Source organism: Gossypium hirsutum, chromosome A04, assembly GCF_007990345.1.
Source record: "Gossypium hirsutum isolate 1008001.06 chromosome A04, Gossypium_hirsutum_v2.1, whole genome shotgun sequence".
Taxonomy (NCBI): domain Eukaryota; kingdom Viridiplantae; phylum Streptophyta; class Magnoliopsida; order Malvales; family Malvaceae; genus Gossypium; species Gossypium hirsutum.
Window position 1 is genome coordinate 68,052,556 of NC_053427.1, and position 15,910 is coordinate 68,068,465.

At 29.3% G+C, this 15,910-nt stretch overlaps 2 protein-coding genes across 3 annotated transcripts; one reads left to right on the forward strand and one right to left on the reverse strand.

The window, feature by feature from the left end:
• Positions 1 to 8,723: 8,723 nt before the first annotated feature.
• LOC107948364 (CASP-like protein 5A1) lies at positions 8,724 to 10,718 on the forward strand. Of its 2 annotated transcripts, none has more exons than XR_001697344.2 (2): positions 8,724 to 9,312; positions 10,292 to 10,718. XR_001697344.2 is itself a non-coding variant. In XM_016882870.2 (2 exons), exons 1-2 carry the CDS (start codon positions 9,101 to 9,103, stop codon positions 10,351 to 10,353), a joined length of 285 nt encoding a protein of 94 aa, XP_016738359.1. In that variant the 5' UTR covers positions 8,751 to 9,100; the 3' UTR covers positions 10,354 to 10,718. The 2 variants fall into 2 exon arrangements, 1 of the variants encoding a protein (XP_016738359.1); XM_016882870.2 differs by having other exon boundaries at positions 8,751 to 9,312; positions 10,281 to 10,718.
• Positions 10,719 to 10,791: 73 nt separating this feature from the next.
• On the reverse strand, positions 10,792 to 13,139 carry LOC107948362 (uncharacterized). The gene is made up of 4 exons (XM_016882869.2): positions 12,846 to 13,139; positions 12,584 to 12,695; positions 11,548 to 11,616; positions 10,792 to 11,232 (listed from the first exon to the last, which is right to left on the reverse strand). Exons 1-4 carry the CDS (start codon positions 12,971 to 12,973, stop codon positions 11,155 to 11,157), a joined length of 387 nt encoding a protein of 128 aa, XP_016738358.1. The 5' UTR covers positions 12,974 to 13,139; the 3' UTR covers positions 10,792 to 11,154.
• Between the last annotated feature and the right edge of the window lie 2,771 nt (positions 13,140 to 15,910).

Here is a 15,910-nt window from a genome sequence, read left to right on the forward strand (position 1 = left end):
TTTAATTTCGGCAAATCTTGGGAAAATTACAGGTGATGCCCCTAGAATTTAACCAATTATTTCCTAATTAGATTTCACAACTTGTTCATTCTAAAAATTGCAATAAAATTAAAATCCCACCGTCTTTTTCTCTTATTTTCATATTGCCCCTTTTCGAATCCTAATAGCATTTGCTCTCCATCTTTCTATTTATTCTCTTTTTATTTTCTTTCCTTTTCTTTACACAATATTTTCTTCCTAAATGATGTTAATTACTTTGTTATCTCGAATCAAATCATCTTATGTTCAATAGTTTTCTATCAGAGTTTAGATTTGTAATCAATAAACATCTATAATCTTTGCCAAGAATCGGTAAGTACTTCCCGTTTTCGATGTTTAGAACTCAAATTTTCGTATAATTTCTATTCAGTGTTAATCCTTCAATTTAATTACTCGATCTTTTACGGATCTTGCCAAAATCTTTGTTAATCTTGTTAAATCTTGATAAATATTGAAATCAATCGTTAAATCGTGTATAAATGTCGTTTGAAGGACTGAATTTAGTGGTCAGACCAGAATCGAGCGTAAGGAACGTCGATTGGACTTTCGGTGAAAGGTGTGTGTTCTTTTCCAAGCAAATTGGGGCAAACCGTGTCTAGTATTAGGGCTACACGGTCTCCCACACGGGTGTGTGGACCACAGGGTGGACCGCACGGCCCTCTACACGACCATGTACCTTGGAAACCTAGGCTAGTTTGTGAACCACAAGGCCAAGAACCTCTCACACGGCTTGCCACATGGCCATGTCTCTCTTGTAGGTTAACTTTTGTATTTTCCACACGGCCATGTAACCCCACCACACGGTCTATAGCTTCTCACAGGGCCGTGTGACCCCAACTTTATAGTTTTGTCTAGAATTTTATGATTTGTTTAGTTTAGTCCTTGAATAGTCCCCAAACTATTTTTAGAGTTTTATTTCTTTCAATTGAACCCCTAATAATACGAGTATAGGAATGCATGATTTGAACGACTGAATTATCATTGTATATGCATGACATGTGAAAAATATATGCCTGTCACATCTATATTACTGATTGTATGACCAATATACCTTATGCTATCGTTAAATTGAACACATGATAAACATGTCTTTTGCCACTGAATTGATTGATTATAAGCATATTATTTGTTACCATATCGATCTGTTATAAGCATATTAATTGCTAATGTACTGATTTGCTATAAGCATATTAATTGATATCGTATTTATCTGTTATACGCATATAAATTGCTACTGTGTTGATTTGTAAAAAGCATGTTATCTTGCATTACATGGGGTGGGATGATATGTACGGAGGAAGGATTGGCAGTTTATCTGCAAATTTGCTGTGCAAACCACAACCATCGACAATCTATTTGCAAATTTGGTATGTATCCACAGCCAAAGGTAGATTCTATTTGCGGGATTTTTGTTGTGCATCCATAGCTAGTGGCAAATTCTATCTGTGAGATTTTGTTGTGTATTCATAGTCAGAGACAAATTTTATTTGCGAAATTTTTTCTATGTACCCGCAACCAGAGACAGATTCTATCTACGGGATTTTGTTGTGTATCCATAGTCATTGGCAGTTTATTTGCAAACCAGTGGTGGTTAAACCACAACATGATGTGTAGGTGGATGGAGTTCAGGGAAACTCCCATTGTGGTGTGTAACGGAGTTGAATAGGACCTTTATTTTGATGTAATGAAATTGCATTGCCATACACAAACACGTGCATGTTGGGAAATGTGTTCATATTGTAGTAAATATGTAATTGTTTTCTGTGTAATTATTTTAAAGTATTGAGTTAATTTTTTTAAAGAAATAATTTTTTTTACCAATTTAATTTATACGTGATTAACTTGTGACACAAATTTAATAATGAGTGTTTATAATAATAGAGATAATACTAATTAAACATACTAAATTATATGGCATTAAAATCGATGAAGAAAAATATATAAAATTAATATCAAGAATGAAACTTGCACCTAAAGAATATTAAAACTCTCAAATTTAACCAATCATCCATTTTGAGATTTTTGGGTATTTAACTTTAAAAAACTATAATATTATTGAAAGATATAAATAGTTTTATAATAAAAATTTATTATTTTAATTTTTTTAATTGAGTTGGTTTATGATTAATTCGTGACATTAATTCAATTATAAATTTTAAAAGTAATTAGATTATGACATACTCACATTACGGGAAACTAAATTAACAAATATATTTTCAATTATTTAAATTTTTACACACATTTAATAATCTATAATAAAAAAATGTGAAAATGATAAATAACTTAGGAGCTACTTATCATTTAATAGAAAATATTATTAATTAATTTATTTTAACATTATATTACTTTTAATGACTTTAAATTTAAGTTTTAACTTTTTTAAATAATGTGAAACTTTTAAGAAATATAAATAAAAATGTAAAATAAAAATTCATAATTTAAATTTTATATTATTAAATAATCTAATTATATGTCATACTTAATTTTAAATAATATATTAAATACATCTTATAACTTAAATCAAATACTTAATTTCTCAATTTATCAAAAAACACCTTAATAAATTAACACATATTAATAATGTGTGGTAAAAAAATATTTAATATTTAATATAATTTTTTTATTTTTGGGTAAAAAACACTTATCCCCTTCAAATTTTGTGTAAAATACATTTATCCACTTATAATTTCAAGAATTTCCACTTACACAAAAATCCCGTTAAGATTTATATATTTATTAAGAAATTTTTAAATAAAAATATAATTATACTCTCGTTATTATTTATCTATGCATTTTTTATTTAGTTTATTCATTTATTTATTTTTAATTAAAATAATAAAAAATTTAATTACATATTTAAATTATATAAAATTAAATATAGTTAACTTCTTTCATAAAATAAATTGTACTTGACTCCAATTAAAAACAAATTCATTAAATATAATTAAGTTATATATTAATCTCGAAGTAAATTCATTAAATTTTCTATGTAAAAATAATTAGTTGTTATTAATTAGTAGGTTCAAGAAGAAAAAAATTGTTTAAAAAAATTATTTCAAATGGAATTTATGAGTGAAGAATAATTTTGGGAAAATATAGTTGATCTCTTTAGGAGTTTCAACAATAATCGTAGTAAATTTTCATAATGATCCTTCTATAATAATATATATAAGTATTTTGCATCATTTTATAATCTTCCTTCAACTACTATTCATTGAGCCAAATTCACCACATATGTTCAAATCATTTTAATTTATAAAAATATTTGCGCAACTGTATTGAACAATTTCCTTGGAATTTCTATACCATTCTAGCATTTTAAATCATTCAATGATTTTAATATAAGCTTCCACTATATAATGATTCATATAAAAGTCTATAACAACAATAATTAGACGCATGTGAAATCTTTCGTAAACTGCCAAACTAATAAGATATCTAAAGGTTACTGTATCCACCATAAAAAAAAATTTATACCTTTCATAATTAATGTCAAGATTTAGCAAAAAAAACTTCATCTTTATACCTTTAAATGTTTGGACTACTAGTCCAGAAACTTCACAAATTTAATTCTACTTGAATTACGTCTTTTTATTTTGGCCAATCTATTTCATGTCTATAATTCTCAACAAATTTCTTCAAGATCCTCATTTACTTTCATTATATCAAGAATAAAATTGTATGCAAAATCATTGTTGATAATTTTTCATTCTTGTAGTTGCATATTTTCTTGTATTAACATAACTTATTGAAATCTTTTTATTTTCTTTATTTCCATCATCAATTTCAGGTACTTGAATCTCTTGTGAAGTTTTAATAGTTAGTTATGTCTTGGGTCTCTTCAGGAGCACCACCTCCACTATATGATCATCTTGATTTATTATTTTCTTTTTCATCTTTGGAACCAATCTATCTACCGTACTTTAGGCATGCATTAGTTTTGTTTATTCTAACAAATTGTCCTACTAGGACTTTGACACATCAACCAGTATATGAGACTTGGTTATTCCTATTAGGTTAATAAATAGATTTGGCAGTTAACTTACAATAAAGCAAATTATCTTTTGAACTTCTGGTTCAAATTACTTTCTATGAGGATCTACATAATGATAATTCATCCATGTAATTATTTCATCCAACAATTATTTATCTTTTCTTAATGTTGGGAAAACTATCAAATCAAAACAGTAATAAACTCATAACAAAATTAAATCTCCAATTTGGTCAAAACATCTGATAATACAAGGAGATTCATAATTAATTTATATTTCCAACATTCTTTGAATGCTCATTTTGTGTATTATGGTGGAGTAACTTAAACATACATCACACATTCAAAACTTCTAAAATGGTTTGTATTTGGCTTTTAACCAAAAGTCAATGGTAATGAAGAGTATTTATCATATCTTATTGGCATGATGCGTATAATTACCGATTAATATAAAATATTATATCCTTATACATGTATGCAAAAAGTTTTGTTCACAAAAGCTATGGTTTTGCTACTAACTGGAGGCATTTACTTTATAAATTATACTAAACCATTTTATATATATAAACAACAGGCTTTTTGAGATAGTCACTCGCACTAACAATCTAGCATTCAATAATAATTGAAAGCCTGACAAATAAACTCACCAACATTGGTAAGAATTGTCTCGATTGCACAATCTGAAATTTTTGTTTTTAAACAAATCAAGTAATCTAGCAAACTACAGGTTGCGGGTTGATAACTCAGATGTGGTTAACTTGTAAATACATCTACCAAAATCATATCAAAATATCCACTTGTTGGATAAATGGACCCATGTTTCTTTCAGAAATGCAAGAGATTCAATCTCAACTTTTGCTAGCGAGGTTTAATAAATCTTCTTTGAGAAGAATGAGCACTTGATAAACGAAGAATCTTCAAGTTCTTTAATAAATATTCATGTAAATTCTTATTTTTTTGCATCATTATTGATCGAGATGGTCTAGTCGATCATGCAAACTAATTAGTATATTTGAACTAGTAAACTTCTGGTTTATAGTGCACATGATTCAACAATACTAATGTAAACTTCCAGGTTACCATCTTATGTGATTTAACAATCTCATGTGATTTAACCATACTAATATATAGTACCAACTAGCGGAAAATGCTTTCAGTTTTCTAATACAAAATTCTTACCAAAATCTAATATATAGAAATTAATCTTCTCCTCACCCACAATCTCAATATGATATTTGTTGTAACAAATATCTTTTTAAAAGATAATAATTTATTAGAGAACGATTAGAACGTAATGTATTAATTATCACTTTGTTTGTTCGAATAACAATGTATTAACTCTTATGGAACTTTGAATTAATTTTATACTTATGAAAGGATAACATGTTTCATTACCAAACAAGAAGAATATTTTTTTATCCCTAAGGATTAGTATACACTGTTGTATTGTCTACAAGACATATATTTTCTTCTTTTTAAGGAATATTAATTAGATAATAAGATATTCATGTGTATGAAAAGTACATAACCAACAACTTTTTTTAAGTTGTCTCTCTTCTTTAAAGGGTTATATTGTGAACTCTTATTGTTCTCTTATTTATCTCCATGTTTCCACTTCTAGTGGCCAAAAGTAATTACTACTAATAAGATATGCAAGAATCAAGTAACGAGTGCCACAATTCACAAAAAGGATGCCACTCATACATTTAGAGATTTCATCTTTAACTAAATACATACAGTCCTAAGGAATATGATCATAAGATTGCATATAAATATCAAAATAAAATCATATATTTACAATTTAGTAATGAATAACAAATAATTGCAATAACAAGTTCCTCAATATGGATTATAGAAATCCTAAAAAATGGCATGCTAGCATTTAAAATGGTAGCATCATAAAGACAACATTAATATCCTTTTACTAATTAAGTTCATCATGATTACCAATATGGTATGCCAAATCTAATTTAACATCATTCTTATTGTTCGTTTCCATATTGTCTTCCTTCCATTTGATAGAAACTTATAGAGTTTAACCAAATGTTTAGACGTATGACAAGTATACAACCAAATACCTTTAATACCATGTTGATAACATAAGTTATTTCTTCCCTTGAAGGGTTCTCTCCGGAATTATTGTTCTTCTCTTGCTTATCTTTATTTTTTCACTTCTGGTGGTGAAAAGAATTATATGACCATCTCTTTGATGATTATTATAGTTCAACCCACCACAACCACATTTACATCTTTCAGACTCATTAAGTATGCATTCACTTCAGGGAATGAAACAAATCCAGTAAGATGGGCTTTGTAATTTTCATTAAAAGCTCGTTATTTTGTTCAATCACAAGTAAATATGATATTAACTTAGAATTTTTTTTTAAAAAAATTTCTCAATATTGCTACTATAGGATCATATTTGAAGCATGAAAATTTGAAAACTTTTCTCTAGCAAGTTCTCATCAGTAATATTCGCTCGTATAATTTTAATTGAGAACTTATCATAATTACTTCAAACTTATACCTACTCACAATTTTAAAATCTTGCAACTTCACGTGTATTTGATGATAACGAGCTTTAGACAGAGATCATGCAACTTCGGGTGCATAAAATTATCATAGTTTGATGGCCATATCTTTGAGAGTTAAAAATTTGCATGGATAATGTTCACATCTCAAATATAAAAATATTTTTTTCATAACCACCATCGGAAACATGCATGAATTTTGATTCAATTCAAAATCTATTTGTTCATGAATCTGCCATGATTAATCTCAAATTATAATAAATATGTTATAATAAAATAAATCATAGTAAAATAAACTTAAAGATTTTAACATCATCATCATTTCTTTTACAAATACTAATTTTACTTTCATAATAACATTTATAAACTAATAGTAAAAAATTTATAAAACAATCCATTTTTTATATACAATGTTTAAAGTTATTCGATACACACTGCTCCAAATTTTAATATCATATATGTTATAAAATCAATCTGATCATTCAATAATGGTAGGTCAATAAGAATCAATAGATCCTATCGAATTTTCCTTTAATCAACAACAACATGTTAATAATACACTCCATTGCAATTTTAATTAAATTTCAATTCTTTTCTTTATTCAAATATAATGTATAATACAACTCAAAACCTCCTTAATTTAAAAAAAGAAAAAAGAAAAACTTGAAATATTTTTTTTCCTTTCATAAGAAAGATTAAAGAACAATTTTATATAAAAAAAAAGAAATAGTAGAAAAAACATACCAAATAAAATTATATAAATTTCTTGATAAAAAGCTTAAAGATCATAAAATACCTAAATGGTTAAAGGAAATCTGAAGTACCAATGAGTGTTTGGTTCAAATCTTGTGGCTTTTTTCTTGGACGTAAATTACTTTTATAATTTTCCTGACATAAAATAATAATAGCTCGTGGGTTAAAAGAATAGAGAGAGTAAAAAGGCATTTTTATTGATTAATGGAAATGATTTACAATGCTTCATAGATATAAAAAGTATACATGATATAGAATTCTATTTTTAATGATTATTAAAATCCTAAAATACATTAAACTTATCTTGATTTTTATAAATATCTACTTGATAATAAATTATTCATTAAAAAATATATAATTATCATGAATTGTTATTTTTTAAAAATAAACTTACAACTAATGATGTCTTAGCTTAATGAAAGTTGAGGTCCTGAAATTTTAAGATCCTATGTGTCATACATGGAATCTCAGCCCCACCATATATAAACTCTATATAGATTTATTTTTATATAAGTTTGCATATATTCTAGTTTTCCATTTTTTATAATGGCTAATTTTAATTACATTTATTTAGATGTATTTTTTTTAATTACAGATGTAATTATACTTGTAATTTTAAACATATATTAATGGGTTGACGTGTAAATTTTTCACTTTACTTTTAGTGATTATTGAAATTTATTTCTATAATTTTTATGATTAATATTTCTCATTCTACTTATCAACTAAAACTTTAATTATATATTGAATCTTATCACTTTATTTTGTTTGATTGAATTTTATAACTAAAGTTTGATTTTTTTAATGATTTTTTCTATGCAATTTTAATCTAATTAAAAATATTTGAGAAAAGATTTAATAAAAATATTTTTAATATTTTATTTTAATACAAAACAACAATAAGTTAATTAATGTAATATTAAAAATTAATGAAACAAGTTTTTATAAAAAGATTACTTTTTTCTTTTTATATATATTTAAAATTTCAAGGCTTTATAGCATTAAAATTTTTTTAAGTTAATTTATTAATTTTTAATAATTTAAATTATTGTTAACTATTAAAATAAAATACTTGAATTAATATTAAATAGTTAATTTTACTTATTGTTAATTTTGTTTTTAATCTGCTATTGATAATTTTTTTTTAATTCTGAACATATTAATTCTTCAGCAATAATATTTTTGAAATTTTATTTTTTCTAAAATGTCTATATAAAATCATGGTAATTTTGATAAAATAAATATAAAAGTTGAAAACAACTATCACAATGAAATTGTAATTTTATTTATTTATTTTTGTTAAGAGTTACTAATGATGTATAAAAAAACAAGAACAAAACACTGAAACCCACAACTAAAACGATATCTGTTGCAGAAGTAAAGAGTAAATATTTGTTCAAAAAAAGTGATATAAAGTTAAGCATTGTACAGCAGAAAAGCATTTATAATCCCCATCTGCATTGCCATTTGCAGGTCCAAAAAGAAAGCATTTATGCCCTTTGAATTTTGACCTTCTTTTTTCTAAGGAGATCAAATCAATGGTGCTTTCGTTTTGATGGTAGATTAAGATTAGACCCCACTTCTCTCATGAAACTAAGGGCCCAGATTCAAACTTTGTAACTAAAGTGGGTGAATGAGAGCTGAGTAGCTCCGCACACACGGGGGAAGGGAACTCAACCCCAGACTTTTCCGCCCTTCACTTTGTAAGCAAAGTTAATGAAATATTAGATTTTTTTTTTCAGTTCTATAAAAATCCCTGACTTTCCCATGAAGAGGAAGGGAAGCAATGAACGTGAGCCGTCCGGCGGTTCACCCGGTGGAGGCTCCACCGATGACGGAGGCGGCGGTACACGGTCCTAGAGTAAGGATGAAGGACATCCAAGGCATGCCTGGGACTAAAGGTGGCCTCTTTCTTCGTCTTTCTCAGTTCATTTTCTCCATCATTTCTGTCTCTGTCATGGCCACCACCAATGACTTCCGCTCTGCCACAGCTTTTTGGTGATTACCCCCTTTTTCATTTCATTTCCTTTTCATTTTTTATTTATGTTTCAATCTTTATACAAACACCCAATAGATTGTAAACTTTAGCTATTGAAATGACATCCAATTTGTTGGTCTCGATCATCACCATCCACCAAACTTTTCTAATTTTTGTTTGAGTTTTAAAATCAACTACAAGCTTCTTTCAAGTTCTTCTTTAGTTCTCGCATCTTTCAACCTGACATATGGGGAAACGGTTACTATGTTTATACGACATTTTATATAATAAATGCATTTGAGATATGTCAAGACTTTGATGAAGGGATGCCTTTTTTTTTTTTTTTCCTTTGTAATTGAATTAAACTGTTCTGAGCATATAGTGTTATATGATGAGCTCGGCTCGAGTGATCTATGTTACTGGGGAGTGACGAGTGAGTGTCAGATACGGGTACGGGTACTTTGAATATTGAAGTTTTTTCGAGGACTCTTGGAGGGTATATCCTCATACCATGGCCGAATATGCGTTGGACATGGTCGAAGTTGCATAGGGAAACATACTATTTGGGCGTACAGAATTGAAAACAACATTTATCTGTTCACAAGCTACATTAAAGTGGTTCCATATTTTCTTTAATAGTGTGTTAAACTATCCTACGAATGTTTGTCTCCAATGTAATACTTTAAATCGTTAAAGAAATAGGCTCATATTTGCTAGTCCCCTGAAAATTTTAACTTAGACCTTGCTGATGTAGTATATTTCACTAATCGCTGGTTATTCTGATTTTGCAAATGAACTTTCCAGATAGTTTGGAAAAAAAAAAAAAAGGAAGAAAATTCTAAGCTTTGGTGAATAGAGGTGTTAGAAATGGAGTATGACATTATTTATAGGATGCCATTGCACTCTCTGTGGACTGTGGGGATGTTTCGCTATTTTGAATGGGATGTAAGATTTACTTCATTTGGTAGTTGAATTAAAATGGTGACAGTTTCGGTGCAGATCACTTCGACACTTACATTTGCCGCTGCATCTGCATCAGCTGGCATAACAGTCTTGATTGACAATGATCTTGATAAATGTAGTGTGAATCACTGCACTAAGTTTGAAACAGCTACAGCAATGGCCGTCATCAGCTGGTTTGCAATGTCACCATCCTTTCTGCTGAATTTATGGTCATTGGCTTCCCACTGATAATTGTGTTGCACTTCTGCTGTAAGCCTTTTGCAGACTTTCCAATCTGCTGTATTGTTGATTACACCATCTCTGTATATATATTTTTTGCTAGGCTTCCAATACTTGTATCTTTGAGGGAACAGGGTATTTAAATTATAAATTACTTACTACCCCTCTATTCGCTCAATCCCTAACACTTGTTGGCTACTGATCATGGATTTTCAATGATAATGATTATTGAACTTCAAGCTTAGTCCTTTGTACCAAATTCGTCTGAAGAAATTGAGTATCTGAATTGAAATAAAATTTCATGAACTACAGTAAGATAACAGAGTACTGCTCCAACTCCAATGTAAAATATTCAATCAGTTTTATCATATCAGTTCAATGGCGGCAGGCATGGGAAGTAGTTACAGTTAGTAATAGAGCATCAACAAGCTGTAAGAAACTAATCCCAGTCTCCACCCACCATCCAAGGAAAGAGAATTCCCAGTCCTCAAACACCTATTGGCTATTACATGAAAATCGAGGCCTAAATTATGCATAGGGAGAGAACAACTTAAAAAGTTCCATCACCAGACTTGAATAACTCGAGAAGCCGCAGACGCCAAACCAATTAGTTGCAAGCACAGGAGTCAGGTGAAGTTGTGCTCAACCCAAATATGAGCGAAGTTTTGTAAGTTTGTCTACTATGTGTGACATCTCCGTTTCTCTGCCACAAGCTCATTTTTTAACGTTTCCACTTGCTCGAGTAAAACAGCATTTTCCTGATAATATAGCAAATATTAATAACAGAAGGCATATTTGAGGCATTCTTAATTTTGCTCGGCAAATCCATTTTTTAAGCACTGTACCAAAATCGATTGCAGTTTCACAAAGTTTTCAATGATTCCTTAGTGATAAGGAAGTCTGTCTCACTTTCATTTTAGTTTACAACCGGATAGGAAAATCATGATCGAATGGCTTAGTTCTAGCATTTCCATTGAAGAAGAATACAAAGAATGACAAATAAAACATACAGGATAGTGGTCATAAGAACAGAAGAACAAGAAAGAAACAACTTTCAGCATTGTAAAAGTTACCTTTTGCAGCAGCATCAATTTTTCCTCAAAGCCAGTGGAATCTCCCTTCTTTCCAATAGAGTCTTTGATCTGTGAAAAGGACACATAATTTATCCGTTATGAGAGCTGAAAAGCTCAAATAAAGGATTAACATGATAGAAATGAAAAAGGTTTCTTTCTTCCAGCATGCATGTAAAACTTGAAACTCACCTCTACAAGAAACTTGCTAACTAAGCAGAAATGGTGTAACCTCTAACAATATGTTGGTTCAAAAAGCATATAATTTTCTTTTTTTCCTATTCAGTGTCTGATTTACTTACTGATTTTTAGTTAGTCCTTATGAACATAAAGTACTGAGAAAGTACTGACCAATTTGTCGTGCAGAACAACATAAATAATACAAGAGGGTTAAAAGGCAATATACCCAGTCAGGCGAATTACTCCAGGAACAAGTCCGAAATTATTCGTAACAAGTAAATAGTACCAGTATGAATGATTATTACACAAAACTTCTATTAAAGGCAGGAATCGTGTAGGAAACAAACTCCAAATTATAGCGTTTTAATAAAGTAGAATTCTGCAGAATGTCATTAAGAATTTGCTTGAAAAATCCTTATAAATACTAGGCAGATAAGGGATTCTCCAGTCTTATATATTAGTCACTAACTCATGACTGAAAGTAATAAGCTCAGAATTTCAGCTTTTTAAGGAGGAATCTGAACCCATGAAGGCAAGATAAATCCCTGCAGTTTCGTATATGAATTTAAACTGCACTACTTAATTAGCTCTAAAATTGAGCTTTTTAAGCCATCTAGTTTGCAAGATCAACTACATTGTCTTACTGAAAATCTATTCCAGTAGTTTTCTATCAATCCTAAATTTTCCCATAAAAAAACTATGAAATAGAAATAAATTTTCAATCTTCCAAATTGACTAAAAACCAAGAATAGCAATTCTATTAAAAAAGGATCCAAGAGAAGCAATGCTAAACCCTAAATCACTTACGATCCAAAAAAATAAATAAGAAAATGAAAATGGCAACAAGCAAGCAGCAAACCTCGTCTAGTTCCTTGGCACACTTGGAAGCCTTGTCTGCCTCTTCATCAAATCTCAGCCTCCACTCTGCAGATTCATCCATTGCCTCTTTGTTTGCAAGATCAAACTGTCTCCTTCTCTCAAAGACATTAACAAAATAAAATAAAATATAAATCATTTTAATTACAAATGAAGCAGAAAATTGAAAACCCAGAATTCAAATCAAGCTAATTTTAATCAAAACCCAGAATAATAATAATAATAATAATAATAATAATAATAACCTTAGCAACTCGGCATCATCAGAAGAGATAGAGTAATGAATAGCCCAAAGCCTGAAATACACTGCTATTCCTAAAAACATAGCCACCGCTAATCCCACCAATATTCTCCTTCTCCCTCTTCTCACCATTTTTTTCCAGATTTTCTTTTTTCTTGTAGTTGAACTGTTAATTTATTGATTGAATGGATTCAGTGTTAGCAGAATTTTACGTTTCCAAGCCTTTTGAATGGGTTGTTCGGTTTGTTGACGTCGGAGTTACGATGTCTGTCTATTTGGACGACTCTTTTCTTTTGACACAACGTATTACCTTTTTATTTGCTCATTGCACTTAATTTTGGGAGAAAACACACAATTGTAAAAATTAAAATATGTTATTAGCTATTGTAATTTAATAAAATTTGATAATTAGTCTAAAAATTAAGTTTTTTTATTTTTTTATTAAAAAATTTCAGTTCAGTTATTGAACCGTAAAATCATATTTGATTAGATGTAATAACTCATGCATTCCAACTCTATTTAATGGGCCTACTATATATAATTGTTTAGTTTGTTGTAATAGCCTATTACAAGCCGAATGGAATAAGCCTCTATTACGGTATGGCCTGTAATAGTAATTCAGGGGCTTGAGCTTTGAATTGGCTAGTCAATACTACATGTAATTGCAGTTTTTCCTTTTTGGACCAAAATATCTTGGCCTCTCAACTACATCGTTTTCACTCTTCACTTCAGACCATTTCATTCTTCCTCGACTTTTCCCCTCAAAGTGGACCCTAAAAATTAGTTTTTTAATCGACGACAAATCAAGCATTCATTCGCAATCTTCATCTTACTTCCAATTAAACCTCTTTATTTATGGTAAGTGTTAGTCTAATTTGGACATTTAGAAGTACAAAGCTAACTTAAACGAGCATAATCAATGTCATTCTTTTGTTTCTTTTGCTTCCCTTTTCTTATGCTCCGTCCTGAAATTTAGTTTTGCCTAAACAAAATCTCTCATTTTCTTTTTATTTCTTATAAATTTATATTTTATTTATTTTTTCCTTAAATTATATTTTGTTGAGATCGTATATCCTTTAGTTTATTAACAACAATGAATCTTTGATTAATAAATAACGAAAGAAGCAAAAAGAACGAAAAGGATTAAAAAAACCTTTGATAGGAAGAAAAGGGACGATTAGATGAGCAGAGTTAGTAGCTATGAAATGAGAAAGTGTCATTGAAAATACGTTTGGCCTATATCCAATTGTACTACAACTCTTGTGTATGAACGCTAATTCCTATTTCAAAAATTATTTTTTTAATAAATTCATTTGTAATTTGAGGATGAAAATGATGATTATTGGGACTGAAAATTTGGATTCTAAACTTGCATTCATCTTCTGTGAGGAAATTGTGTAAAATTTGGTCGGGGTGCTCTTTCTCCATCTTTATGTTTGCCATTTTTCTTTTGCTTGTTTCTCGAAGTCCAATCTTGTGATTTTTTTAGCCCTGTTTAATTATTTGGTTTGAATTGTTTTTTTTGAGGGGGACGTGTTGCATTTAATTTGATTTGGGTTTGCTTTTATTTTATAGGTAAGCTTGATTGTGTACTTTGAAGATATAATTTTGCTCTGTAATTTTTGTAATTTCTACAATTTCTGTAAGTTGATCATCAGGACGTGTTGCATTCTTGTGGTTTGTAATTTGTGCAAGGATTTTTGTTTGTTCTTTTTAGCTTTGCATTGTGTGCTTTAAATATATAATTTTGCTACTTATGGTCAGTCTTGTTATAAAGATTGGATATTGTAATGAAATTTAGGGTACTTAGGGGTATTTGGCTAGAGTAAGACAGTGACTAAGACCACGTTTAAGAATTGCTTAGAAATGATGTTCAGCACAATTATGGGCAATTTTATTGCCCATTATGTTATGAAATTGAATAGGACAAGTTACTGATTAAATATATGCATCACATTCTTGTATTGCTTAATTCTCATTCTTTATTCATAATTTAAATTGATGCATCACATTCTGTTTTGAGATTAATTTATACTATGATTTGAAGATATGTAACACTTTAATATCTTACAGTAATGATTCGTTTGCCTTTAATACTACAAAGCAAGAGGCAAAAAAGAATTGGTCTTGCACTAACAGTATGGTTGCAAATGTGTATAGTTGTGAGTTGGTTCTTAGTTATGTTAGGTGACGTCTCTAGCCTACAAACTTATAGACCAATGATTAGATCATACATTTTATATTTTTACACTCAAAAAGATTATGTGAAGTGACTTGTACATGCTAGTGATAAGACCTATATTGAACAAGTTAGGATGAATAGATTTGCTTTTTTTTTTTTAAAATTATGTGAGATGTTACCGACTTTAGGAGGATTGAAGTCATCAAGGAACATGCTTGCAGATGAGCAAGTGACAATATTCTTGCATATTATTACTCATCACCTTAAAAACTGAGTTATCAAGCATCACTTTAATAGGTCTAGGGAAATTGTTAATAGATCATTTCACAATTTTTTAAACGATGTGATACGCTTATAACATGTGTTAGTTATTTAAAAAGCTAGAGCCAGTTCTAGCTAATTCTACATACACAAAGATGAAATGGTTCAAGGTATTGGAGTGGGTATATATATTATTTAAAAATAACTCACTTGATTTAGATTTCAATAAAGTATCCTAACTTGACCTTTTACTTTATCTGTAGAATTGCTTATGTGCTTTAGATGGAACCTATATCAAGATAAGGGTTCCATCAATTGATAAATCTAGTTATCGAACTCAAAAAGGTGACATAGCAACAAATACGTGAGGTGTTTGTACACCTGATATGAAATTTGCTTATGTTCTTTTTGGTTGGGAAGGTTCTGTTGCTGATGGATGAGTTCTTCGAGATGTCATTACTAGGAGACATGGACTAAAAGTTCCTCTGGTAAAGTATAGATATGGAGGAAGTTGATTTATTTTTTTAAATCATAATAATATTGAAAATAAGGGATTGATAAATAGTATTTTCATAATATAGGTTGTTAGTATCTAGTTGATGTTGGTTACACAAATTGTGAAGGAT

Excerpts from the sequence above, each read along its gene's own strand:
- LOC107948364 (XM_016882870.2), top strand. The coding sequence starts at position 9,101 with ATGAACGTGAGCCGTCCGGCGGTTCACCCGGTGGAGGCTCCACCGATG. Across the intron at positions 9,313-10,280 it reads CGCTCTGCCACAGCTTTTTG|TTTCGGTGCAGATCACTTCG; the intron begins GTGATTACCCCC and ends AAATGGTGACAG.
- LOC107948362 (XM_016882869.2), bottom strand. The coding sequence starts at position 12,973 with ATGGTGAGAAGAGGGAGAAGGAGAATATTGGTGGGATTAGCGGTGGCT. Across the intron at positions 11,617-12,583 it reads GTGCCAAGGAACTAGACGAG|ATCAAAGACTCTATTGGAAA; the intron begins GTTTGCTGCTTG and ends TCCTTTTCACAG. Across the intron at positions 11,233-11,547 it reads AATTGATGCTGCTGCAAAAG|GAAAATGCTGTTTTACTCGA; the intron begins GTAACTTTTACA and ends CTATATTATCAG.